This window comes from Saccopteryx bilineata, chromosome 1, assembly GCF_036850765.1.
Source record: "Saccopteryx bilineata isolate mSacBil1 chromosome 1, mSacBil1_pri_phased_curated, whole genome shotgun sequence".
NCBI classification, from domain to species: Eukaryota; Metazoa; Chordata; class Mammalia; order Chiroptera; family Emballonuridae; genus Saccopteryx; species Saccopteryx bilineata.
Window position 1 is genome coordinate 399,964,821 of NC_089490.1, and position 27,675 is coordinate 399,992,495.

General features: G+C 51.0%; 1 protein-coding gene across 3 annotated transcripts; it reads left to right on the forward strand.

The window, feature by feature from the left end:
• Positions 1-769: 769 nt before the first annotated feature.
• LOC136320909 (solute carrier family 22 member 20) lies at positions 770-22,006 on the forward strand. Of its 3 annotated transcripts, none has more exons than XM_066254055.1 (10): positions 771-1,160; positions 1,240-1,343; positions 4,100-4,254; positions 6,978-7,146; positions 8,539-8,662; positions 9,965-10,080; positions 11,302-11,516; positions 12,097-12,205; positions 12,390-12,593; positions 21,657-22,005. In XM_066254055.1, the coding sequence occupies exons 1-10, from the start codon at positions 786-788 to the stop codon at positions 21,751-21,753; spliced, it is 1,668 nt and encodes a 555-aa protein (XP_066110152.1). In that variant the 5' UTR covers positions 771-785; the 3' UTR covers positions 21,754-22,005. The 3 variants fall into 3 exon arrangements, with proteins under 3 accessions (XP_066110154.1, XP_066110152.1, XP_066110153.1); XM_066254056.1 differs by having other exon boundaries at positions 12,394-12,593; positions 21,657-21,742; XM_066254057.1 differs by lacking the exon at positions 12,390-12,593 and having other exon boundaries at positions 770-1,160; positions 21,657-22,006.
• Positions 22,007-27,675: the final 5,669 nt, after the last annotated feature.

Here is a 27,675-nt window from a genome sequence, read left to right on the forward strand (position 1 = left end):
CTTTGTAAGGCTACAGGTGCTTGCCCTCAGGGCCGATGGGCTGCTGGCCAGGCCACTGCGAGGGGCTGAGGGGCCCTTTGCTGTTTCTTCATCTGCTCTCCTGAGAAGTGATTTTCCCTGCCTGTTTGCTCATCGGCAGTCGCGAGAATCTATTAAAGGGGAATGGCACACCGCTTTCCTGCTCCGCAGTTCCTCTACCGTCTGCCCGAGTCCGGTGTGAACCTGCCTGGCCTCGGCCACCAGCATTACAGGGGGTTTGGCCTGTCGCTTCCTGGGAGCCTAGGCTGGTTGTGAGAGGGCCAGGCGGAGCAGTGGGGGCAGGTGCACTGGTCCCGTCCTCAGTTCTCTGTATTGGGTTTTGTTTGATGAAAGGGTTGGAATAGAGTGAGCCTGGATGATCTGGGGGCCCTACCCCCTCACAAAACCCCATTTAAAGGAGAGGAGAGGGAAGCACGTACTGCTGGGGTCCTCTGGTGAGGACAGCGGGCAGGGCCGCCGATCTGGGTGGGGGGCTGTGAAACAGCTCCCAGATGCTCACTTTTCCAACCTGGGAGGGAGGTGAGAGATTGAGACAATTAGGGAGAAAGGGTCTGGAGGGAAGGTGAGCTCTGCAGATACAGGGACACGTGAGGCCTCCTGTGAGGTGTAACCGGACCCCTCTGAGCTGCTGGACACAGGGCATCTATGGTGCTAACCCTGGGCCTGTTCTTCCACCTCCCAGGGCCCCGTCCCAGCCCCTTTACATAAGGCCACGGCAGGCTGGTCCTCAGATCAGGCCTGCGGCCATGGCCTTCACGGACCTGCTGGACGTGCTGGGTGGCGTGGGCCGCTTCCAGCTTGTCTACACGGCCCTGCTGCTGCTGCCCTGCGGCCTGCTGGCCTGCCACAATTTCCTGCAGAACTTCACAGCCGCCGTGCCCCCCCACCACTGCCAGGGTGCTGCCGCACACGCTGCAGCCGCCGGCAACAGCTCCAGGGCCTGGCTGAGGGCCACCATACCCTTGGACGAGCTTGGGGTCCCTGAGCCGTGCCAGCGCTTCACGGAGCCTCAGTGGGCCCTCCTGAGCCCTAACACCTCGGTCCACAGGGCAGCCACGGAGAGCTGCAAGGATGGCTGGGTCTATGACCACAGCGTGTTCCCGTCCACCATTGTGATGGAGGTCTGCGGGGGCCAGGGCGGCACCGGGAGGGCGGGCTGACACCAAGGCCGAGGCTGGAGCAGCCCTCTCTCTCCTACAGTGGGATCTGGTGTGTGAGGCCCGCACCCTCCGCGACCTGGCTCAGTCTATCTACATGGCTGGGGTGCTGGTGGGCGCTGCTGTGTTTGGCAGCCTCGCAGACAGGTGAGCCTTGGGGGTTGAGGGTTCAGCCACCCAGCACAGGCTGGAAATCCCCCGGCCTTGTTGTTCTTTTATTATTACTATTATTATTATTATTATTATTATTATTATTATTATTTTAAATTTTCCATGGACTTTAGAGAGAGAGAGAAAGAGAGAGAAGCATCAACTCCTTGTTCCATTTAGTTTTGTACTCATTATTCATTGATTGCTTCCTGTACGTGTGGACCAGGGATTGAACCTGTGACCTCTGGTTTACCAGGTTGACACTTCATCCACTGAACCACCTGGCTAGGGCCCTTATTTTGTTTTCGTTTTTTAAGATTTTTATTTATTGTCTGACCGGGCGGTGGCGCAGTGGATAGAGCCTCGGACTGGGATGCAGAGGGCCCAGGTTCGAGACCCCGAGGTTGCCAACTTGAGCGCGGGCTCATCTGGTTTGAGCAAAACATTCCACCAGCTTGAGCCCAAGGTCGCTGGCTCCAGCAAGGGGTTACTCGGTTTGCTGAAAGCCCACAGTCAAGGCACATATGAGAAAGCAATCAATGAACAACTGAGGTGTTGCAACACGCAATGAAAAACTAATGATTGACGCTTCTCATCTCTCTCCATTCCTGTCTGTCTGTCCCTGTCTATCCCTCTCTCTGCCTCTATAAAAAAAAAAAAAAAAAAAAAGATTTTTATTTATTGATTTTAGAGAGAAGAGAGGGGGTGAGGGAAGGAGCGGGAAGCATCATCTCTTAGTAGTTGCTTCTTGTATGTGCCTTGACTGGCCCAGCCTGGGGTTTCAAACCGGCCAGCATTTTCAATCGATGCTTTATCCCACTGCACCACCACAAGTCAGGTTTCATTTTTCTTTTTAAAATTTTTTTATTGAGCCTGACTAGGCGGTGGCGCAGTGGATAGAGCATCAGACTGAGATGCGGAAGACCCAGGTTCGAGACCCCGAGGTTGCCAGCTTGAGCGCAGGTTCATCTGGTTTAAGCAAAAGCTCACCAGCTTGGACCCAAGGTCGCTGGCTCGAGCAAGGGGTTACTCGGTCTGCTGAAGTCCCGTGGTCAAGGCACATATGAGAAAGCAATCAATGAACAACTAAGGTGTCGCAACGCGCAACGAAAAACTAATAATTGAAGCTTCTCATCTCTCCGTTCCTGTCTGTCTGTCCCTGTCTATCCCCTCTCTCTGACTATCTCTCTGTCTCTGGAAAAAAAAATTTTTTTTTATTGATTGATTTTTATAGAGACAGAGGAAGGGAAAGAGAGAGAGAGAGAGAGAGAGACATTGATTTGTTGTTCCACTTATTAATGCATTCATTGGTTGAGTCTTATATGTGCCCTGACTGGGTATCAAACCCAAAACCTTGGCATTTCAGGACAACTGAGCTACCCAGCCAGGCAATTTTTAATCTTTCTTTATTAATGTTTATTCATGTATTTGTAGATTGATACTACATATAATACATTCACATTATTCAAAACTCCAGAAGGCACAAGAGAGCTTGTCGGGAAGCGTCCCTCTCCCACTGCTACTCCGGCCCCCAGGAACCTCTGGAGGGCAGCCTACTATCTGTGTACCTTACCAGGGAACTTGTATGCAACCCGAGCAAATGTGTGTGTGTGTGCTGCGTCCGCCTCTCTTCACGTGTGCTGGCACTCCCACGCCTGGCTCTGCACCTGCTCTTTCCTCCCGGCACGGCCTCTGCCTATTCCTTCAGAAAGAGCTTCCCTGCCTGCCCTACCGCCTGTGCTGCGTCCCCCTGCAGGGGAGTCAGAACCATCTAGAAGGCCCTCTAGAGCGGTGCCCAGCAGACGCAACACAGTGTAGGGCTCTGCCAGAGTCGCCGGAGCTTCCGTCTCTGGGCTTTTCTCCTTCCTTCCTGTCTCTTCCCGCCTTTCTCTCTCCCCCATTACTCTCTTCTCTCCTCCCTGCTGCCAGTTGAGGTTCTGGGGGGGGCTTCCTGGACTTCAGACCCCACGTCCTGGAGGGTGCTGCCGGCCTTGGGCCCTTCGTGGGAGTTCTGTCATAGCCCTTGTCACACTGTGACATGATGCTCCAGGTCTTTCTGGATATGAGCTTGTGTAGCTTATCCATAGTGTCTTATATGTCACCAGCCCCCAGCTGAGGCCTGTCACTTAAAGTTGATCCATGAACTTTTATGTAACACAATGAATGAATTAGTGTGTCATGAAGTGTGTGGAGAAGAAATGCAACCCAACACTTCTCGGCCTGCTGCCCTCCTGGGCCCTCGCTTACAAATGGGGCGGTGCCGAGGCTACAGTGAGATAACCCCGCCACCCTGGCCTTGGACCCCTGTGCGGTGTGACAAGCCCCCGCCCCAGCCTGGCCTCCGCTGTTTAAGTGAAGACTTGACCATGAGGTCCTCCTCCCCCCTGTCTAGGCCCCACCAAGAGCTCGACTGCTGGGAGTTCTGGTTTGAGGTCTCTCTCTAGCTAGACAATCGTCACCCATTGCCCCTGCCTCTGAGCCTTTGCAGAATCCCTGCCTGACCCCAACCCTGCAATTTGATGGTGTGGTAGGGGGGCCAGAAATACAACCCAAGTGAAGAAACGAAGGGGGGAATACACCACGCTTCTCCCTCCCAGAACACCCCCCACCACCACCAGTGCCTGGGTTCCAGCAGATGAGCAGTTCTGTCACGTAGGCGTGGCTTCGGGTGGCGTGGGGCAGGGGAGCTTCCTTTCACCCTCCTTCGACAATCCGCACGAGGGACCCTAACTCTGTGCCCGTGGCTGGTTCAGGCTGGGCCGCAAGGCCCCCCTGGTCTGGTCGTACCTGCAGCTGGCAGTTACAGGAGCCGCCACAGCCTACTTCGGCTCCTTCAGTGCTTACTGCGTCTTCCGCTTCCTGATGGGCATGACCTTCTCTGGCATCATCCTCAACTCCCTCTCTCTGGGTAAGTCTGGCCGAGGCGGGGCCGGGAGGGCGGCTCGAGGAAGGTGGTGTGGCAGCCCTGTCACTAGACAGCTGTCCTGTTTTGTTGTGTGGGATTCTCACCTGGTGACCTCAACTCAGAACCTCCCACCGGGACCTTGAGAGACTGGGGCTGTCAGCGGCAGCCCTGCCAACAGTAGGCCATGGCCCCCAGGAAGCTGTCTAGTGACAGGGCTGTGTTGTGATTGGCCACCAGGAAGCTGAGAGGGTTGGGTTTATTTTCTGTGTGAATTAATCAACAACAACCACTAACTAAACACCTACTGTGAGCCAGACTCCCAGTGTGGGGACGCAGAAGTGAGGGGAGACATGCTGGTCCCAAGGGCTGCAGGCAGCGCTGAGATTGTGAATTCAAAAATGGGGGTTGAACCTGACCAGGCGGTGGCGCAGTGGATAGAGCATCAAACTGGGATGCGGAGGACCCAGGTTCGGGACCTCGAGGTCGCCAGCTTGAGCGCAGGCTCATCTGAGTTGAGCAAAGCTCACCAGCTTGGACCCAAGGTCGCTGGCTCGAGCAAGGGGTTACACGGTCTGCTGCAGCCCCACCGTCAAGGCACATAAGAGAAAGCAATCAATGAACTAAAGTGTCACAATGAAAAACTGATGATTGATGCTTCTCATCTCTCTTCGTTCCTGTCTATCTCTATCTATCCCTCTCTCTGACTCTCTCTCTCTGTCTCTATAAAAAATTAAATAAATAAAATTAAAAATTAAAAAATGGGGGTTCACCCAGGCTGCAAAGCTGGAGACCCCTTAGTGCCGTGGCAGAGACCTGGCCTCCTGGATGCCAGGTGGAAATGTGCCCACCCTCCAAAGTGACAGGGTCAGTCCTCACTCCTGGCTGTTCCGGGCAGCTGCCCGTGGCTCTGGCAGAGAGACGGGGGCGGGGGGTAGTGATGGAGGGTAGGAGGAGGCTGCCCTGGATGCAGGCCTTATACTGCTCTCTACTTAGTTTGCTCCTGGGGACATCCCCGGGCCTCCGGGAGGACCTGGGGGCGTCCTAAACTACTGCCAAAGAAAGACAAGGCCTCTCATTTCAGGAGAGAGTGGGAATCTCAGACAACCAGGAAGCCTCAGGCTGCACCCTCACTTCCCGCATTTGGGTATCAAAGGGTGCTGAGCTCCTGGCAAGATGTCAGTAAATCCCAGCCCACCCACCCACCTCATCGCTTGGGTGGAATTCCTGCCCACAGCTCATGGAATCTGAAGGCAGGAACACATGTCCAAGGTCCATCTCGTGCTAGAATCACCTGTATGCTACACACATGCCTACACATACATGCACACATGTACGCACGCACAGGCGCACACGCACACACTCTGCTACCACGTGCAGGCGCGGTTTAAGTGCTGAGGAGCAGCAGTGAACAAAGCAGATGGTGCTCCTGTGGGGTCCGTGTTCTTATGTGGGAAGACAGGACAGCACAGAAATGCGGGTTATATAGCATGTCAGGAGGCGGTAAGGGCTACAGAGGAAACGAAAGTCTGGAAAGGAAATGAGAGTGGCTGGGGTGGAGGCGAGTCTGCCGCTCTAATCAGAATGGTCAGGGGAAGGGGGTCCCTTTGAGCAAAGCTTGAAGGCGGTGAGAGAGTGCGCCCTGCAGCTCCCACTCAGGGTGAGGAACATTCCAGGCACCCTGCGGTAGAGTGTGCACAGTGGGTTCAAGAGCAAGGAGGTCCCTGTGTCTGGGGCAGAGCTGCGAGGGGTGGGTTGAGGGGACGGACAAGTGAGGCCAGGACAATGAGGAGGCTGAGGAGAGGCCTGGCTGACCGGAGTCAGCATTCGTCGGGATTCCGCTGGCAGCCATTGGCCGAAGGAGAAAAGCAGGAAGACCAATCCCGGGGCTTCTGCAGTCACCAGTGAGAGGCTAGGCCGGCTTGGGCCAGGGTGCAGCAGCAGAGGGGGCAGAAAGGGCTCAGATTCTGGCTCGATTTTGCAAGTAGAAGCACCGGGATTTGCTGATGGCGGGACAGACACATGAGCTGACTGCTCAGGGAAAGACACGTGCTCTTCGGTTTATTATGCTTGCCTTGCAAGCGTGTGCTGCGATTCACTTACCAGTCCCTCACGGGTGGACATTTAGGTTGTTTCTAGGTTTTGTTATTTACAAAAAATCCTGTAATTATAAACCAGTAGATTTCCTTTTCCACTAACTCTTCACATCCTTTGCCTGTTTTTTTGTTTCTTTGGCTTGTTGGTTGTTTTCCTATTGATTTGTGAGAACTTTTTCAATGTTAAGGAAATTCACCCTTTATCGCTGAGTTGCATTGTTTTTCTTCGTCTTTTTTGCTGGCATTACAATTTTGCTTATAGAGGTTTTTTTGTTTGTTTGTTTGTTTTTTTAATGCAGATACTTCTTATTTTTATGAAGTCAAGTTTCTTGATCTTCTTTTTATTGCTTCTGGGTTTTGTGACATTCTTAGAAAAGCTTTTCTTGACTGGAAGATTGAAAAAAAAGACCTATCATGATTTCTTCTAATATGTTTGTGATTTTGTAGTTTACTTGTGGGTCTCTGGTCCACCTGGAATTTTGCTGTGTAAGGAGTGAGGTTAGGATGCCTTCGCCTGTGTCTCAATGGACCTCTGAGATAATTTCAAGTGACCACAGTCACCATAGAGGGGGCAGGTGAGTGAAACAACCTCATGAGTGAAGAGCCTGCTGAGCCTTTGTGTTTTCTCCGCAGTTGTGGAGTGGATGCCCACCCGGGGCCGGACCGTGGCAGGCGTCCTGCTGGGGTTCTCCTTCACCCTGGGTCAGCTCATCCTGGCCGGAGCGGCGTACCTGATCCGCCCCTGGCGGTGGCTGCAGTTTGCTGTCTCTGTTCCTTTCCTTGTCTTTTTCCTCTATTCTTGGTACGCCTGAGCCGGGGAGGGGGGGGTGCTTGTGTGGCCAAGTTGACCCTGGGGGAGGAAGGCTAGAGGTGTGCAGTGGCTAGGACGTGCTTTGAATGGTGGGGATATGAAGAAGGGCGGGGCCTGTGGGGCCACAGGCTCCCGAGTTTGTGCACAGCTATGGGGAAGTTCCGGAAGAATCCTTTGCCTTCACCTGACCCGTGTTGGCGCAGTGGATAAAGCATCGACCCTGGGCTTGCCCAGTCAAGGCACATATGGGAGTTGATGCTTCCTGCTCCTCCCCCTGTTCTCTCTATCTCTTTCCTCTTTCTCTCTCTACTCTCTCTCTCTAAAAGTGAATAAATAAAATCTAAAAATATATAATAAAATAAATCCCTTAAAAAAAGAAAAAGAGGTCCTGGCGGGTTGGCTCAGTGGTAGAGCGTCGGCCTGGCGTGTAGAAGTCCCGGGTTTGATTCCCGGCCAGGGCACACAGGAGAAGCGCCCATCTGCTTCTCCACCCCTCTCTCTCTCCTTCCTCTCTGTCTCTCTCTTCCTCTCCCGCAGCGAGGCTCCATTGGAGCAAAGATGGCCCGGGCGCTGGGGGATGGCTCCTTGGCCTCTGCCCCAGGCGCTAGAGTGGCTCTGGTCGCGGCAGAGCGATGCCCCGGAGGGGCAGAGCATCGCCCCCTGGTGGGCAGAGCTTCGCCCCTGGTGGGCGTGCCGGGTGGATCCCGGTCGGCGCATGCGGGAATCTGTCTGACTGTCTCTCCCGGTTTCTAGCTTCAAAAAAATACAAAAAGGAAAAAAAAAAAAAAAAGAAAAGAAAAAGAATCCCTTTCCTTGGCAAGGTTTCAGAACCATCCCAGTGGCTTTGCCCTTATCCTTTGTGTCTCAGAAGCACGCCCACGCATTTACAGGAGGGGCCTGACACACAGCCAAGGGAGGGCCATGACTCATTCCGGGCCACACACTGAAATCAGATCCAGAATCAAAACCAATTAAAGTGGCTTAAAGTGCTGACCTGGAGCTGTGAGGTTGCCAGTTCAAAACCCCAGGCTTGCTTAATCAAGGCACATACAGGTGTGAAGCAACTACTATGAGCTGATGCCTCCCTTTCCTTCTCTCTCTCTCCTCTCTCTAAAACCAATAAATATAACTTTAAAAACAAAAACAAAACAAAACTGGATCTGTCGCAGTTCTTAGTAACCTGTAAGTACCCTCAGTGATTCCCTGTCTGACGTGACGCAAACAAGGGGCGTGGTGTCCCTCAGTCTTCCTGAGTCCGCAGACCGCAGGACATTTCACCTCCGTTAGGGTCTGGCGGAAGGTGAACAAGGGCATATTTGGGTTTAGGAAATGGAGTGAGTTCCACTCAGCCCTGGGTCATTCTTCCTCCTTCTCTTGGTCCAGGTGGCTGCCAGAATCCTCCCGATGGCTCCTCCTCCATGGCAAATCCCAGCTGGCTGTGCAGAACCTGCGGAAGGTGGCTGCGATGAACGGGAGACAGGAGGAAGGGGCCAGGCTGACTCAGGAGGTAGGCGGGCTGAGTGGAAGGCAGGGCAGGAACGGGTTTCAGTCTTGCCGGCAGTCTGAGAATGCGCTGGGGTTCAGAAGCTTCCCGGGACTCACCCGCCATCCAGGTGAAGAGGCTGGGAATAAACAGCCGGGAGAGTTCCTACGGCAAAGCTGTCTAACCACTGAGTGACTCTGTGATCTGGGATACAAATTTCAGCTGCTTTGTTCGTCAGACTATATCTATCTGTGCAACCGGGAAACAACTATGTTCACATTGACATCCAGCCAAATAATAAAATCAGCCCTGGTCAAGTAGTTCAGTCCATTACAGCATCATCCTGATATGCCAAGATTGCGGGTTCGATCCCCCATCAGGGCACATACAAGAATCAATGAATGCAATGAATAAGTGGAACAGCAAATTGATGTTTCTCTTTCTCAAATCAATCAATAAATTAAAAATAAAGAATTTATTAAATAAAAAATAACAGCCTGACCAGGTGGTGGCGCAGTGGATAGAGCATTGGACTGAGATGCGGAGGACCCAGGTTCAAGACCTCGAGGTCGTCAGCTTGAGCACGGGCTCATCTGTTTGAGCAAAGCTCACCAGCTTGGACCCAAGGTCGCTGGCTCGAGCAAGGGGTTACTCGGTCTGCTGAAGGCCTGTGGTCAAGGCACATATGAGAAAGCAATCAATGAACAACTAAGGTGTCACAACGAAAAACTAATGATTGATGCTTCTCATCTCTCTTTGTTCCCATCTGTCTGTCCCTCTCTCTGACTCTCTCTCTATATAAAAATATATATATAATAAAATAAAATTATTGAAGAATTAATAATAAAAATAGGATTTATTATAAATGCTATTTATGATAAGATAGTTACCATATATTATAAACAAGTACCAATTATCAAATCCCATGCTTGTCACTATGCTAATGTCTGACTTTTGCTGATGAGGAAACCAAAGTTTGGATGGGTCAGGTAATTTGCTTAAGTACACACAGAACCCCTGCTCTTAACCAATGGCCAAGACTACCCAAGGATGGGGCGTGAGGGGCCTGCTGGAATCACAGGGGCCTATTTCAGCCTAATTGGCAGGCAGCTCAGGAGCCTTGGGACTCATGTAAGAGCCTTGGCTTCCTGCCAAATCCCGGGAAACAGTCCGTTGAGGGCTGTAGAAACTAGGTGTAGAAACTAGGACCAGCCATCTTGCCAGGCATTTCGACCCAGGCCCTCCTCCCCATAGATGAAGGGATAACCAGCAACGAAATAGGCTCTCAGATCACTCCCTTTCCCTGATCCAACTTTCTTTGCCCAGGTGGTGAGCTCCTACATCCAGAGTGAGTTTACAAGCATCCGCACCTCCAACTCGGTCTTGGACCTCTTCCGAACCCCGGCTATCCGCAAGGTCACATGCTGTCTCATGGTAGTCTGGTAGGTGATGGACTCATGTCCAAGACTTTGACATGAGGTAGAAACACAACTTTTGTTCCCGCTGACTAATTCTTAAGTACACTTAATGCAATGAACAGATGATCCTTGTGAATTCAATCTTGCTCCAAACCCTCTCTCTCTCCAAGGTCCCCTGGCCCTCTGCTAGGTGCTCAGATGTGGTCATGGATGAGACGTCATGCTGACCTAGGGAAACCACATCTGGGCAGTGGGTCTCACTTCTGGAGGAATTACCTGGGTAGCTTGTCTCAGAATGCACCAGGTCTCATTGCGCCACGCCCTTGGGGCTCTCCAGGGCATTCTGGGACGTGCCCCACTCTGGAAAAGCACTGTGGGTTCAGAAGGGGACAGACAGGAAAACAATAATTTCCATGAGGTATAACAAGTGTCCTATGGTTCTCTTGATTTGAGGTGCTGAGGACTTCACACAGGGGCATTTGGGAGGGTTTTAAAAGACTGTTATAGAGTTTGCCAGGTGAGCAGGAATTCCTAACAGGTGCACAGATAGACACAAAGATGTGAAATGGATTAAAAAAAAAAATACAAAGGCAGCCACTACCTGTTAGCACAGACTGGAAGCCAGCAAATCCTAAGGGAAAAGGCTGATTTTTAAAAAAATGTTCAACTTGCCTGACTTGTGGTGGCGCAGTGGATAAAGCGTCAACCTGGAATACTGAGGTCACCGGTTCAAGGCCCTGGGCTTGCCCGGTCAAGGCACATATGGGAGTTGATGCTTCCTGCTCCTCCCCCTTTTTCTCTCTCTCTCACTCTCTCTCTCCTTTCTAAAAATGAATAAATAAAATCTAACATAAAATTGAAACGAGTGAATTAAAAAAAATTTTTTTTAAATGTTCAACTTGCTTGACCTGGACATTAAGATAATAGAGGTTGATATGGATGAAGCATGGAATGCAGCTGTGCTCTGGAGCAGACCCGGGCACTCTCTTTAGTGGTAGCCAGCTGGGCTCAGGTAGAGCAGGTTACCCAGCTGACCCGGGGCACGGCTTCCTGTGCCTCAGTTTACTGCTTATGCACCTGCCCCTCAGGCCCTTGTGAGGACTAAAAGTTAACACGTAAACCCACACCTGGCCCTGGGACGTGCTCAGGGGCCGTGTCCTCTGCGCACTGGATATGTGGGACGGTCCCCCACTCTGGACCTTCTGAGGGCCTTCCGAAGCAAGGCTGTCCTGCTGCCTCTCCCAGGTTCTCCAACTCCCTGGCTTACTACGGCCTGGCCATGGACCTGCAGAAGTTTGGCCTCAGCGTATACCTGGTGCAGGTCCTGTTCGGGGTCATAGACATCCCGGCCATGCTGGTGGCCACCGCCACCATGATTTATGTGGGCCGCCGAGCCACCGTGGCCTCCTTCCTCATCCTGGCTGGGCTCATGGTGATCTCCAACATGTTTGTGCCAGAAGGTGAGCCACTGGCTTCTGCCGTCACCACCTGGGAGCCTCTGGGGTCTGGTGGGCAACATGCAGAAGGGAGACATGCTGGGGACATGCTTCTGGATCTGGAAAGGAAGTGACTGTTGCTTAGTAGGGATTTTAAGCACTCGGGTGCTAGTATTTTCCTCATTTTGTACAGGAGGACAGGGAGGCTCAGAGAGGTTAAGCAACAGTGACCAAGGTCACCCATCTGGGTCAGAGCTGGGATTTGAACCCAAGCCTAACTCCAAAGCTGGTCCTGGCTTCCCAGCAGGACTTGGTGACAGATGGAAAGAAGGGAGGAAAGGGCACAGGTCAGAGAAGAACAGTGTGGGGACTTTTGGGTGCCAGGTGGGAACATGAGGTGGTGAAAAACCTGATTCACCTCCTTCAAGTTCTGGGTCCCCTGCCCACCACGGCCGCGCCGGCCACAACCCCCTCAGCCGCCCCGCCTCCTCCCCCTGTCTCCTCCCCCCACCCATCTCTTCCTGAGCCCCACCAGCACCACTATGCCCTCGACCTCCCTGCCCCCCTTTGGGTCCATGCCCTCCCACTGCTCTGTCCTCCGCAGATCTGCAGGCCCTGCGCACGGCCCAGGCAGCACTGGGCAAAGGCTGCCTGGCCAGTTCCTTCATCTGCATATACCTGTTCACGGGCGAGCTGTACCCCACGGAGATCAGGTGGGTCCGCAGGGGGAAGCAGAGGAGCTCCAGCCCAAACCGGAGCCCCTGGGGCTCCAGGCTGACACCTGCTGGGCTTGCCAAGGCAGGTCCCCTCCCTCCTTTCTGCTCTGTCCCCCTGGCACTTCTGACCCACTGGGGGGTCTAGGCCACGGCTACTGACCCGTCCTCATTCCTCGGACAGGCAGATGGGGATGGGCTTCGCCTCAGTCAATGCCCGCCTTGGGGGCCTGGCAGCGCCCTTGGTCACCGTGGTCGGGGAATTCAGCACCATCCTGCCACCTATGGCCTTTGGGGCCACCTCGATCCTGGCTGGGCTGGTTGTCTGCTTCTTGGCTGAGACCCGCAATGCACCCCTGGTGGAGACCATTGAGGTGATGGAGAGGAGGTGAGGGACCTGTGGGCGCAGCAGGGTGGAGGTGACCAAACAGGCGTGGTTCCCATGAAACAGCTGAGGGACAGAGTGCCCTGTGGCTGCTGCTGAGACGTCCTGGCTGGGCTAACGAGAGCCGTGCCATCACCATGACGACCTCCTCCACCTATGGAGGCTTATATCTCACAAGAGCAGACCCAACGACAAATGATGAAATAGGAATGAGAATCAATCGCAGGCCAGGAGGAACGGGAACGTGCGCTGACGTGAGCCTGGTGGAGAAGTGGGGGTGACGGTCCAGGGGAGGAGAGAGCGCAGTCTGGAGCCCACGTGGCTGCCATGGCTTTGAATCTGGCTCAGAACTTTCTGACAACAGAAAGGGGGACCATGTTAATAAGTTCTTATTGTCAGAGAGGAGAAAGAGTACCAGGTCCTTGGGGAAACTGGAGCTTTTCTTAGCAAGTAGCACTAAAGAAGTTTCTCTCATGGGTCTTCTTAGGTGAGTGAGTTAGTTATAATAAGTGCCAAAGGCTTCTTGAAGCATTTCTCAGCAGCAGTGGGCTCAGTGAAGGCCCTTAGTCTTGGGGATCAGCAGCGGGGGATGTAACAGCCTCAGGGAAGCAAAGGCACAAGTTTGCTGAGGGGTCTTTTATATCCCACTGGTCACAGGCAAAACCAGCCATGGCACCAGGTTAACCGGATACAGACCATGGTGCTGCCATCTGGAAGGCTGGCGGCGTGGGGAAAGAGAGCCTGCTCTTGGGTGGACACCAGCAGGAGCACGTCCGGGTGGGGTGTGTCGTCAGTGAGTGGGGAAGGGTGGTGAGCACTGTGTGGGAAGGTTTTTCAGAACTGGAGGTCGAGAATCTTTTTTTTTTTTGTAATGTATTGGTTTTTAGAGAAAGAAGGGAGGGAGAGAGAAGAGAGAAACAGAAACATCGATCTGTTCCTGTATGTGCTCTGATCGGGTATCAAACCGGCAACCTCTGGCTATTTGGACAATGCTCTAACCAACAGAGCTATCCAGCCAGATTTAGGCCGAGGATTTTACTGGGTGTTTAGGCTTTTTGAAGCCTCATTCATATATTCAATTACTGTTCATTGAGTTCCTACCATGTGCCAGACACAGTGGGTCAGCTAACTGTGCGTGTAGAGTGAACAAACCGGATGTGATCTCAGCCCCCTTGGAGCTTAGGAGCGAGAGAGACACATACACACATACAGAACAAACACACACAAATGAACGTGTGACTAAGAGATGACCGGCTGGTGGAGAATGCCTCTGAACTTCAAAGGAGGAGGAGGAGTTAGCTAGGCTGAGAAGGCACAGTGTGTCCCTGGAGGAGGGAGGGGACTGTGTGCCCCTTAGGCCCCTGAAGCTGGGAGGAGCTTAGTGACAGCCAGGTGAGGACAGGTGGAGTGAGCAGGGGCATTCCGAGACCACGCTGAGATTTTAGGCTTTCATTTTCAATCAATAGAGAAACCACTTCAGGACTCTGAGGAAGAGATTAATTTTTAAAATTTATATTTTGAAAAGATCTTCCTGTCTCCTTGGCATTATTAAATCTCAGCCTAGGCCCTGGCCGGTTGGCTCAGCGGTAGAGCGTCGGCCTGGCGTGCAGGGGACCTGGGTTCGATTCCCGGCCAGGGCACATAGGAGAAGCGCCCATTTGCTTCTCCATCCCCCTCTCCTTCCTCTCTGTCTCTCTCTTCCCCTCCTGCAGCCAAGGCTCCATTGGAGCAAAGATGGCCCGGGCGCTGAGGATGGCTCCTTGGCCTCTGCCCCAGGCGCCAGAGTGGCTCTGGTCGCAGCAGAGCGACGCCCCCTGGTGGGCATGCCAGGTGGATCCCGGTCGGGCGCATGCGGGAGTCTGTCTGACTGTCTCTCCCCGTTTCCAGCTTCAGAAGAAAAAAAAAAATCTCAGCCTAAATGGGGCCTTGGGTCTGGGCGTTTAGGGCAGTTGCTCTGTAACTGAGTTTCTCAGCCTTTTTATGTTACCCTCTACACCCAGCCCTACCAAGGGGCCTTTTATATATTTTTCCTAATCACACCCCCACCCTCCGAATAACATCTGAATACCACGGACACACTGTGTAACTTTTCATGTACTGCAACCCTCTGGAAGGCCAAAACCATCACAATATCTCAGATATTTTCGCCCCCTATGAGCTGGTTTTTGCCCCCTCGGGGGCAACATCACCCCCTTGAAGAATGCACGCTCCATGACTGTGATTCTGTGTTCCAACAGCTGTAAGGACTCCTTGCAGTTAAGGTTTTTAGAGCGCCTGAGAAGCTTATAACTAAATGCACACTTCGTATGCCCCTGCATGTTCTCGGGCATTCTGGCCCGTGGGCTTTTCCTCTAACCCGTGTGGGCTTCTTCTCACCAGTTTTTGTCCAACCAAACATGAAACTCAAGTGACTCAACTTGTTTCAGTTTTGTAGAAAGTGGTAATGCTGCCTCTCTCATGAGTCAGTCAAATGGAGTTTCATATATTTAGACAATAAAATTTTTTTTGTTTTTCTGGTTCTTGTGTTTTGGACAATAAGAATTTAGGAATTCCTCAGCCCATCTCATTTTTCTCAATTCCTTTCTCTCTCTCTCTCTCTCTCTCTCTCTCTCTCTCTCTTTCTGTCTCTATTTTCTTGAGAGAGAGAGAGAGCGCCAGGAAGGGAAGGAGAGAGAGATGAGAAGCATCAACTCATAGTTACATCACCTTAGTTGTTCATTGATTGCTTCTTATACGTGCCTTGACTGGGGGCTTCAGCCAAGCCAGCGACCTTGGGCTCAAGTCAGAGACCTTGGAGTCATGTCAATAATCCCACCCTCAAGCTGGCAGCCTTACACTCAAGCCAATAAGGCCGTCAAGTCAGTGACCTCGATTTTAAAACAGGAACCTCAGTGTCCCAGGTTGACACTGTACCCGCTGTACTGGTTAGGCTCATTTTTCTCAATTTCTAATCTCATCAAATAATTATGAGTTTGGTCACAGGCCTGGGACGTCAAGGATTAAGACAAGAAAAAACTGCCTGACCAGGCGATGGCGCAGTGGATAGAGCATGGAACCGGGACACTGAGGACCCAGGTTCAAAACCCTGAGGTTGTCGGCTTCAGCATAGCTTCCTGTCTGTCCCTTTCTCTCTCTCTCTCTCTCTCTCTCTCTCTTTCTCTCCTTTTCTTAAAAAAAAAAACACAAAAAACAAAAAAAATGACACCTTTCGAAGGTTCAAGTTGCCCATCCCCCAGATGGTGGCGATCCAAGAGGGATTAGCTATAGTTCACCTGTAACACCAGTTCCTGAGGTTAACTATAAGTGGACTTCCCCACGTTTATTTCACAGACTGACAAAAATCTGTTTGTAAATAATTTATTTCTACGTAAGTTGCCAGGTCCTCATTAATCATAAGAACAGATACTGTTCCTTCAAAATGGTCCGAATGCCTGGTGTGGTCCTGGGGTTGGCCCCAGTGACCCAGTGGGCTTATGTTACAGTTTGTTGGAGCCACATAGCAAAGGGACAGTTGACTCTCTCTGTTCAAAAAATTCTTTTGTGTCAGAATAGAACATTCACAAAGGAGGAAATGCCAAAAGGAAGCACACACAGGAAAAGTATTCGGTCAGTCATAATCAAAGAAATGCAAATTAAGTCAATGATGTTATTTTTACTATTTTTTTTACCTTTGGATTAAAAAAAAATTTATTGATTGATTTTAGTGAGAGAGGAAGGGAGAGGGAGAAAGACACAAACATCAATCTGTTCCTGTATGTGCCCTGACCTGGAGTAGAACCAGCAACCTCTGAGCTTTAGGACAATGCTCTAACCAACTGAGCTATCAGCCAGGGATAGTGTTTGTTTTCTTATTGTTTCTTTTTCTTTCTTTTTTTTTTTCCTGTATTTTTCTGAAGCCGGAAACGGGGAGAGACAGTCAGACAGACTCCCGCATGCGCCCTACCGGGATCCACCTGGCACGCCCACCAGGGGGCGACTCTCCGCCCACCAGGGGGCGATGCTTTGCCCCTCTGGGGCGTCGCTCTGTTGCGACCAGAGCCACTCCAGCACCTGGGGCAGAGGCCGAGGAGCCATCCCCAGCACCCGGGCCATCTTTGCTCCAATGGAGCCTCGACTGCGGGAGGGGAAGAGAGAGACAGAGAGGAAGGAGAGGGGGAGGGGTGGAGAAGCAGATGAGCGCCTCTCCTGTGTGCCCTGGCCAGGAATCCAACCCGGGACTTCTGCACGCCAGGCCGATGCTCCACCACTGAGCCAACCGGCCAGGGCCTTATTGTTTCTTTTTAAGATTTTATTTATTGATTTTACAGAGAAAGCGGGGAGTGGGGTAAGGGAGTGAGAAGTATCAACTCATAGTTGCTTCACTTTAGTTGTTCACTGATTGCTTGTCTTTTGGGCCTTGACCAGGCAAGGCTGGGGTTTCAAACCAGCGACCTCAGCATTCCAGGTTGAAGCTTTATCTACTGTGCCACCACAGGTCAAGCAGTGATGTTATTTTTAAATAACCAATAAGAAAAGATTTAAAAACATAGTAATAGTCAATCCAGGAAATGTGTTAGTTAGGGGGGAGAAAATGTCTGCTCCTTTCTAGAAGAGTCTTTGGAATTACTGATCATGAGCCATAAAAATTGTCATATTCTTTTTTTTTTTTTTCCTGCATTCTTCTGAAGCTGGAAACCGGGAGAGACAGACAGACTCCCGCATGTGCCCGACCGGGATCCACCCGGCACGCCCACCAGGGGGCGACGTTCTGCCCACCAGGGGGCGATGCTCTGCCCCTCCGGGGCATCGCTCTGCTGCGACCAGAGCCACTCTAGCGCCTGGGGCAGAGGCCAAGGAGCCATCCCCAGCGCCCGGGCCATCTTTGCTCCAATGGAGCCTCGCTGCGGGAGGGGAAGAGAGAGAGAGAGAGGAAGGAGAGGGGGTGGAGAAGCAGATGGGCGCTTCTCCTGTGTGCCCTGGCCGGGAATCGAACCCGGGACTTCTGCACGCCAGGCCGACGCTCTACCACTGAGCCAACCGGCCAGGGCCTGTCATATTCTTTTAAGCAGCTATGACATTTCCAGGAACCTGCCCTAAGAAAGTAAGTTTATTTTTATTTTATTTTTAATTTATTCATTTTAGAGAGGAGAGAAAGAGAGAGAGAAAGGAGAGAGAGAGGGGGGAGGAGCTGGAAGCATCAACTCCCATATGTGCCTTGACCAGGCAAGCCCAGGGTTTCGAACCAGCGACCTCAGCATTTCCAGGTCGATGCTTTATCCACTGCGCCACCACAGGTCAGGCCAAGAAAGTAAGTTTAAATGTGAACAAAGTTTCTTTACAAGAATATTCATCACCATGTGTAATGTACCAGAAAAAATTGTCAACTTTCCAAATTATCTGAGGTTATTGTGCCAAAAGGTAAAAGTTAGGTTGATGAAGAGTTTTCAATGGCCTGGGGCATGTTTGCAATATACTGTTGTTAAACAGTATTTTAGAATTACTGTGACATTTTCCTAATTATGTCAAGAAATACAGACTCAAAGGAGAAAAAGAAATATGTTAAATGGTGAGAGTGGTTGCCTCAAAGTATGGATAATGTTTTAGTTTTTTTTCTAGTTTCTTTAGATTTTTTTTTTCCCCGGAAGCTGGAAACAGGGAGGCAGTCAGACAGACTCCCGCATGCACCCTACCGGGATCCACCCGGCATGCCCACCAGGGGGCGATGCTCTGCCCATCTTGGGGCATCACTCTGCCGCAATCAGAGCCATTCTAGCGCCTGAGGCAGAGGCCACAGAGCCTTCCTCAGCACCCGGGCAAACTTTGCTCCAGTGGAGCCTTGGCTGCTGGAGGGGAAGAGAGAGATAGAGAGGAAGGAGAGGGGGAGGGGTGGAGAAGCAGATGGGCGCTTCTCCTATGTGCTCTGGCCGGGAATCGAACCTGGGACTCCTGCATGCCAGGCCGACGCTCTACCACTGAGCAAACCAGTCAGGGCTTAGTTTCTTTAGATTTTTATTTATTTTTTTATTTTTATTTTTTTTCTGAAGCTGGAAACGGGGAGGCATTCAGACAGACTCCCGCATGTGCCTGACCGGGATCCACCCGGCACGCCCACCAGGGGGCGATGCTCTGTCCATCCGGGGCGTAGCTCTGTTGCGACCAGAGCCACTCTAGCGCCTGGGGTAGAGGCCAAGGAGCCATCCCCAGCGCCCGGGCCATCTTTTGCTCCAATGGAGCCTCAGCTGCTAGAGGGGAAGAGAGAGACAGAGAGGAAGGAGAGGGGGAGGGATGGAGAAGCAGATGGGCGCTTCTCCTATGTGCCCTGGCCGGGAATCAAACCCAGGACTCCTGCACGCCAGGCCGACGCTCTACTACTGAGCCAACTGGCCAGGTCCAGTTTCTTTAGATTTTTAAATTGAACTCTAAATTATCTATATCGAGCAGATTTTCTTTGGTAATTAGAGGGAAGCGGCACACAATGAAAAAATTGATAAGATTTCAGTTAGGTCCTAGCCCGTCCTCAGGCCTAGAAGCTAGGGAAGGGATCTGAGAGAGGCAGTGCCCCCTAAAACCGGCTAAGGTAGTGGGAAGACCCAGAAGAGAGGTAGCCTGGCCTGGAGAAAGTTTCAAGGCTCCAACCAGTGACCGCTCATGGAGCTCCTCCCACTGTAGGGTGTCCTAGGGAGCTGAGGCATGTAGGGATCAGTTTTCAGCCTTTTAATGGTCCAGCTCTCTACCAAGGCCAAAGCCCAGGCCCTTGGCCAGATGGGACTGCCTGCTACCTCCCACCCATAGTGAGCACCAGGTGCATGGCTGACCCAAGTGTGTTTTTATTTTTTTTAATTTTTTTAAATTTTATTTTATTTAATTTTTCTGAAGTTGGAAACAGGGAGGCAGTCAGACAGACTCCCGCATGTGCCCAACCGGAATCCACCCAGCATGCCCACCAGAGGGCGATGTTCTGCCCATCTGGAGCATTGCTCTGTTGCAACTGGAGCCATTCTAGTGCCTGAGGTGGAGACCATGGAGCCATCCTCAGCGCCCAGGCCAACTTTGCTCCAATGGAGCCTTGGCTGCGGGAGGGGAAGAGAGAGAGAGGAAGGAGAGAGGGAGGGGTAGTGAAGCAGATGGCGCTTCTCCTGTGTGCCCTGGCCGGGAATCGAACCCAGGACTCCTGCGCACCAGGCCAATGCTCTACCACTGAGCCAACCAGCCAGGGCCCGACATTTAATTTTTTTTAATGTTTATTTTATTAATTTTAGAGAGAGGAAAGGAGAGAACAGGAGAGAGACAGCAACATCACATCTGCTCCTGTATGTGCCCTGACCAGGGATTGAACCAGCAACATCTGAGCTTCGGGAAGATGCTTTAACCAACCGAGCTATCCAGCCAGGACTATACTTCAGACATTTATAAAGAAGTCTATGGACCCTGGCCAGTTGGCTCAATGGTAGAGCATCGGCCTGGCGTGCAGGAATCCCGGGTTCGATTCCCGGCCAGGGCACACAGGAGAGGCACCCATCTGCTTCTCCACCCCTCCCCCTCTCTTTCCTCTCTGTCTGTCTCTTCCCCTCCCGCAGCCAAGGCTCCATTGGAGCAAAGTTTGCCCAGGCGCTGAGGATGGCTCTATGGCCTCTGCCTCAGGCGCTAGAATGGCTCTGGTTGCAACAGAGTGATGCCCCAGATGGGCAGAGCATCGTCTCCTAGTGGGCTTGCCAGGTGGATCTGGCATGGGGAAGTCTGTCTCTGCCTCCCTTCCTCTCACTAAAACTAAAATAAATAAAATTAAAGAGAGAGCCTGACCTGTGGTGGCACAGTGGATAAAGCGTCAACCTGGAACACAGAGGTCGCCAGTTCAGAGCCCTGCACTTGTCTGGTCAAGGCACATAAGGGAGTTGATGCTTCTTGCTCCCCCCTTTCTCTCTCTCTCTCTCTCTCTCTCTCTCTCTTTGTCATTCTCTCTCTTCTCTAAAAAATGAATAAATAAATAAATAATTTTTAAAAATATTAAAGAGAGAAACAATCAATGAACAACTAAAATGATACATCTAAAAGTTGATTATTCTCATCCCTCTCCCTTCCTGCCTCTCTCTTTATCTCTCCTGCTAAAAAAAAAAAAGTAAAGATAAAAACACTGATAAAATGTTTTGAACTTTAAAAAAGTTCTAAAAATGGAACCAGCTAAAAGTTGACAAAAAAAATTGGCAAGATATGTAAAAGATTAAAGTAAGAAGATAAGGGCCTGGCCTGTGGTGCCACAGTGGACAGAGTGACCTGGAACGCTGAGGTCACTGTTCAAAACCCTGGGCGTGCCCGGTCAAGCACATAGGACAAGCAATCAATAAACAACTAAAGTGAAGCAAGTATCAGTTGATACTTCTCATTTTTCCCCTGTCTCTCCTCTCTCTGTAAAATTAATTTTTTTTAAAGAGAAGATAATAAAAGTAAAGACTATTAAATAGAACAAACAACTCTCAGTCTGTTTACTGCCAGGATAAAATAAAGAAGACCGGACCAAATAATTTCAAAACCCAGCATATTAGGAGGAAAAAAGACCAAGTTGGGCCCTATGTAGTGGGCAGCCCTCAGGCTATTTGGGGAGGCTAATCCAAGGGGCTTCCTTGTCATTCTTCCCTCTGACTCTGGACCTTGACCTCTGTGCCTCCCTGTCTCCTGAGCTGGTTGCTTCCTGCCTGGGGCAGGGTAAGCAGGGCTTGGCGGTGCCCAGCCCCCGAGTCTCTGCGGGGGTCCCGGTCCAGTCCATGCTGAGTCAGGCCCATCTGGGTGGCCTTGGGTGCATGTCTGGCCTCTTTGGAAAACTCTCTGACTGCAGCTTTTCCAAGTCTGGCTCTCACCAGCCAGGCCGCCTCTGCCACCGCGAGGCCTCTGCCACCGCGAGGCCTCTGCCACCGCGAGGCCTCTGCCACCGCGAGGCCTCTGCCACCACGAGACCTCAGGAATGGAGCAAGGTTGGAGACACGTCTTGTGTGTAGCACAGACACACCCTTGAATGTTACGCTCATGTCCCCTGCCCCTCCCCACCCCCATTCTACCTTGCCCTGTCATTTTTTTCGTTTGCCTTTTCCACAGAGCCAAAGAAGGCCTTCCCAAGAAGGATGCAGAAGGGAAGAGTGAAGAAATTTCTCTCCAGCAGCTGGGAGCTTCTCCACTTGTAGAAACCATCTAAAGCAGTGGTCCCCAACCTTTTTTGGGCCACGGACCGGTTTAATGTCAGAAAATATTTCCACGAACCGGCCTTTAGGGTGGGACGGATAAGTGTATCACATGCCGAGACAAGCATCAAGAGTGAGTCTTAGCCTGACCTGTGGTGGCGCAGTGGGATAAAGCTTCGACCTGGAACACTGAGGTCGCCAGTTCGAAACCTTGGGCTTGCCTGGTCAAGGCACATATGGGAGTTGATGCTTCCTGCTCCTCCCTCCTTCTCTCTCTCTCTCTCTCTCTCTCACTCCTCTCTCTCTAAAAAAAAAAAAAAAATCAATCAATAAAAAAATCTTTAAAAAAAAAGAGTGAGTCTTAGACGGATGTAACAGAAGGAATCTGGTCATTTTTAAAAAATAAAACATTGTTCAGACTTAAATATAAATAAAACGGAAATAATGTAAGTTATTTATTCTTTCTCTGTGGACCGGTACCAAATGGCCCACGGACCGGTACTGGTCCGCGGCCCGGGGGTTGGGGACCACTGATCTAAAGCACCAAGAGCCTGGCACTAGCTGGCAGCACCTCCGCGGTGTCCTGGCATTTCCCAGTGCTGATCAGGGACAAGGTTGGCCAATGACCAACTTGCAAACCAGGGCAGGGCTGCTGGGAGAGCCCAGATGAACAGCAATGGCAGCACAAATGTATAGAAAGTCAGGAGGCGGCCTGGCCTGTGGTGGCGCAGTGGATGAAGCGTTGACCTGGAATGCTGAGGTCACCAGTTCAAAACCCCGGGCTTGCCCAGTCAAGGCACATATGAGAGTTGATGCTTCCTGCTCTCCCTCTTCTCTCTCTCTCTCTCTCTCTACCTCCTCTCTAAAATGAATGAAGTCTTTAAAAAAATTTTTTTTAAAAGGAAGGACCAAAGGAGGGACTGGTTTTCTTTCCCACCCCCAACTTTGCCCTTCAAAGCCTCTCTGCTCACTCTTGACCACCTGCAAACGCTGTGTACTTGCAGGGTTAGGGTGACATTTCTGCACCCCACCCCGCCTCCCGTTGTCCCTGAAACAGTCCCACACACTTGTCCTTGAGGAACTTTGAGAACTCAACTGTGCTCCACTCGGGAGGCGTTGCTCTCTCCTGCCTTCCAGGATTGAAGCTCCCGCCCCTGTCTGTGTGACCTACCGCCTCAAGGGCAGATGTCTCCGTGCTGGAGCCCTCTTGCCTCTCACAGCTGGCCTTGCAGATGGTACACGCTCAATAGTTGATGAATAAATGATGAAGCCAGTCCTGGGCAATGGACGGTGACCTCTGCCCACTGTTGTACTCCTAGCAAGACCACTTTGCAGAAGACATATAGACAGAGGGATGAATCCCTGGTATGGCGCAGTGTCCCTCTGACCTCAGGTTCATTTTCAGGCCAGATGTTAAATGTGTGCCTACATCCCTGACCTTGACTTTTACCAGAATTTGGTTCCTGGGCATGGTTTCTTCTGATTTTCTATTCATAAAGGATTCAAATCCTGGCCCATTGGGTGGCCTGGGCAAGTCTTTTTTTTTTTTTTTTTTTTTTTTTAAACATAGTTGGAGATTTTTTTTTTAATTTATTCTTTTTTTTTTTTTTTTTTTTTTTTTTAGAGAGGAGAGGGAAAGACAGAGAGAGAGAAGGGGGGAGGAGCTGGAAGCATCAACTCCCATATGTGCCTTGACCAGGCAAGCCCAGGGTTTCGAACCGGCAACCTCAGCATTTCCAGGTCGACGCTTTATCCACTGCGCCACCACAGGTCAGGCATGGGCAAGTCTTTTTGTCTAACCCCTTCCTCCTGGAGTTGCCAGAGATTAAAAAACAGTCCAGGCCCTGGCTGGTTGGCTCAGTGGTAGAGCGTCCGCCTGGCGTGGAGGAGTCCCAGGTTCAATTCCCGGCCAGGGCACACAGGAGAGATGCCCATCTGCTTCTCCACCCCTCCCCCTCTCCTTCTTCTCTGTCTCTCTCTTCCCCTCCCGCAGCCGAGGCTCCATTGGAGCAAAGTTGGCCCGGGCACTGAGGATGGCTCTGTGGCCTCTGCCTCAGGTGCTAGGATGGCTCTGGATGCAACAGAGCTACGCCCCAGAGGGGCAGAGCATCGCCCCCTGGTGGGCATGCCGGGTGGATCCTGATCGGGCACATGCAGGAGTCTGTCTGACTGCCTCCCCATTTCCAGCTTCGGAAAAATGCAAAAAACAAAAAAAACAACAACAAAAAAAAAAACAGTCCAAGGAAAAGCACAATTTAGGGAAGAAGTAGGAAAATTACAGTTCAGGCAGGAAACACTGTAGTCTGCTTTTTCGCCAAGGTCAGTCTTTCAGCAGCTTAACCCTTGGAACAGAGCTCGAGTGAAACTCCTCCAGAAGTTGTCCCAAGGCCCTGGCCTTGAGGCACCAAATCCTCAGTCCCTCCCATAGATGTAACCTCTCTTTCAACCATCTGATACATGAGCTTTCCTATTTGAATTGTTCTCAACTCACAGCCCTCAGCAGATAAGCTCATTTGAAAGGCAGAGGGTATCTGTGCCTGGTCATATTTAAGATTCACTTTAGAGGCCCTGGCCAGTTGGCTCAGTGGTAGAGCGTCCGCCTGGCGTGCAGGAATCCCAGGTTCAATTCCCGGCCAGGGCACACAGGAGAGGTGCCCATCTGCTTCTCCTCCCCTCCCCCTCTCCTTCCTCTCTGTCTCTCTCTTCCCTCCCACAGCCAAGGCTCCATTGGAGCAAAGTTCGCCTGGGCGATGAGGATGGCTCTGTGGCCTCTGCCTCAGGCGCTAGAATGGCTCTGGTTCCAACAGAACAGCGCCCCAGATGGGCAGAGCATCACCCCCTGATGGGCACACCAGGTGGATCCTGGTCGGGTGCATGCGGGAGTTTGACTGCCTCCCCGTTTCCAACTTCAAAAAAATACAAAAAAAAATTCACTTTGGGAGTCCCCTCTTCCAGGCAGCACTCCTTGATCTCCACTGCCTATCTCTGGGCTCCCATAATGCCCTCTATTCAACCTCCCCGGTGTTATAATGGATCCATTTACATGCTGGTCTCACCTGGTGGTTGCTTGACAGCAGAGTTAGGTCATCTTTGCCTAGTACCATGGCCTAAACATAGCATGCTCAGTTCATATTTACCGGAGTGAATGAAATAGGATGAAAAAACAAAAGTGACCTGTCACTGCTGAATGTTGAGGGAGGAGGCAGAAAAACTAAATGGAAGACCAGTTAGAGTAAAAAGATTTTGTATGTGGTTTTTTTTTTTTTTTAATTTTTTATTTTATTTATTCATTTTAGAGAGGAGACAGAGAGGGACAGAGAGAGACAGAGAGAGAGGAGCTGGAAGCATCAACTCCCATATGTGCCTTGACCAGGCAAGCCCAGGGTTTCAAACCAGCGACCTCAGCATTTCCAGGTCGATGCTTTATCCACTGTGCTACCACAGGTCAGGCGATTTTGTATGTGTTTTAAAACAAATCTGTTATAGCCTGACCAGTGGTGGCACAGTGGATAGAACATCGACCCAGAATGCTGAGGTCACCAGTTTGAAACCCTGAGGTTGCCAGCTTGAGGGCTCACCAGATTGAGCATGGGGTTGCCAGCTTGAGCCCAAAGGTCGCTGGCTTGAAAGCGCATGTTGCTGGCTTGAGCAAGGGGCCGCTGGCTTGGCTTGAGCCTGAGGTCCAATCCCCTGTCAAGGCATGTATGAAAAGTAATGCACAACTAAAGTGAAGCAACTAAGAGTTGACCCTACTCACTCTCTACCCCACTTTCTCTCTAGCTCTCTCTCTCTCAAAAAAAGGAAAAAACCAAATAAACATTTTATTTTTATTTTTATTTTTTTATTTCTTTTTATTTCTTTTTATTATTACAACAAACATTTATTTTTCATCCATGTTACAATCAGTGGCTATGGGCCAGCTGCTTTATCTCTGCTCCAAGTGTTTTCCCGTTCTGGCACCCAGGCTGAAGGAATAGCTCGAACTTGGGAAACAGTCCTTTTTTTTTTTTTTTTTTTTTTTTTTCCACAGAGACAGAGAGTCAGAGAGAGGGATAGACAGACAGGAACGGAGAGAGATGAGAAGCATCAATCATCAGTTTTTTTGTTGCAACACCTTAGTTGTTCATTGATTGCTTTCTCATATGTGCCTTGACCGCGGGCCTTCAGCAGACCGAGTAACCCCTTGCGTGAGCCAGGGACCTTGGGTCCAAGCTGGTGGGCTTTTTGCTCAAGCCAGATGAGCCCGCGCTCAGGCTGGTGACCTCGAGGTCTCGAACCTGGGTCCTCGGCATCCCAGTCCGACGCTCTATCCACTGCGCCACCGCCTGGTCAGGCTTATTTTTATTTTTGAAGAAAATTTAAAATAATGATTCTCAATCCTGGAATCAGCTGTGAGCTCTTAAAAATACCAGTGCTGAGGCCCACTTCCAAGAATTCTGATTTTTCTTTCTTTTTTTTTTTAGAAAAGAGAGTGAGAGAGAAAGGGGGAGGAGCGGGAAGCAGCTCACAGTCACTTCTCATATGTGTCTTGACCAGGCAGGCCTGGGAATTTGACCTGGTGACCTCAGAGTTCCAGGTCGATGCTTTATCCACTGCGCCATCACAGGTCAGGCAGAACTCTGACATTTTTAGTTGGGATTGAGAACCACTGTCTAGAAATAGTTTTCCTAATCAGCAAACAAATTTACACAACTTAACCCAGTAGGTAGGGTCAATTATAACAATATTGTGATATCCCAGATGGGGTGAGTTACCATGGGATTAGTAAGCTGATTTCCCAGGAAAAAGGAAATGCATACCTTTACATGAACAAACTTGATTTTCTATAGCACACATTCTGACAATAAAGTTTCCTACATGAGCACAAATAGAGGCTACAGGTCACAGTCTTCTACAGGGTAAAACCACAAAGCCTTTGACTATTCTCATCCTTAGCAAATAGCACTGGCCAGAAACTGTTAAGTGAAGGCAAGTTCCCGATGATACACAGCCCAGTGTCTGAACGGGCTCCACTTGGCTGGTATTCCTCATAATAATCTTTCTGGTAACTGGCAAATAGCCAGCCTCCAGACTTCTTTACCTTTGCATCCTAAGACACCGACCAGCCGGTGCATTCGTTTTCAAGAGCCTTTGACAACAATCTTCCAGGTATCTCTAAGTTTCTCATTAAGTATCACTGGGCCTTATGGCTACAGGGAGATGGCTGCCAAAGGGCCCGGGGGCTTCTATATATCAGAGATTGCCAGGCCCGGCAAGGTCAGCTAAGGCGAATGATACAGCTGATAGTGTCCTGGGCCTCCGCTGCTGACCACTGTACCTGGAACAGAGAACTCTGCTTAGTGGGCAGAGGTGCTGCCTGTGGGGCTTGCCCTGGATAGCAGCCCTGGATGTGCCTGGCTACATCTGCACCGACCCATGGCAGTGTGGCCTTGTGCCTGGCCCGGGGAGGACTGGAAGATTGCACGAGGCCCACAAACCCCCATTCATGACCCACATGTAACATCAGTGGAATCACCATGCGGATCAAACTGACCTGTGCTGCCAGGAAGCAGGTGCCACTGAAAGATGGACTTTAAAGGAGAAACTGAAAAAGACCACAGGCTGGCTGGAGCCCTGTGCCTGGCGGCACGGGTGGCACACTGCCAGTGTGGGCTCTGAAGTGGGCAGTTCCCCCAAGAGGGTATCCCCTCTTAAATAGCATGTTTAATTATGAAGCTGTGGGGTAGGGGGTGGGACGAGGAGTCCCAGACTGGCTGGAAGAGACCAAACCACATAATGAACCCATCTCACTCTACTCTTTCCTTCCCGTGCCTACCCAGGGCAACCAGGTCGCTGGAATCGCAAGTAGCAGAACAGAGGGTGGGGGTGGGAACTCTAACTTGGTGCTTCTTTTGCAGCTACTATACTCTCTGGATTTGGGTAATTATGGATATTGA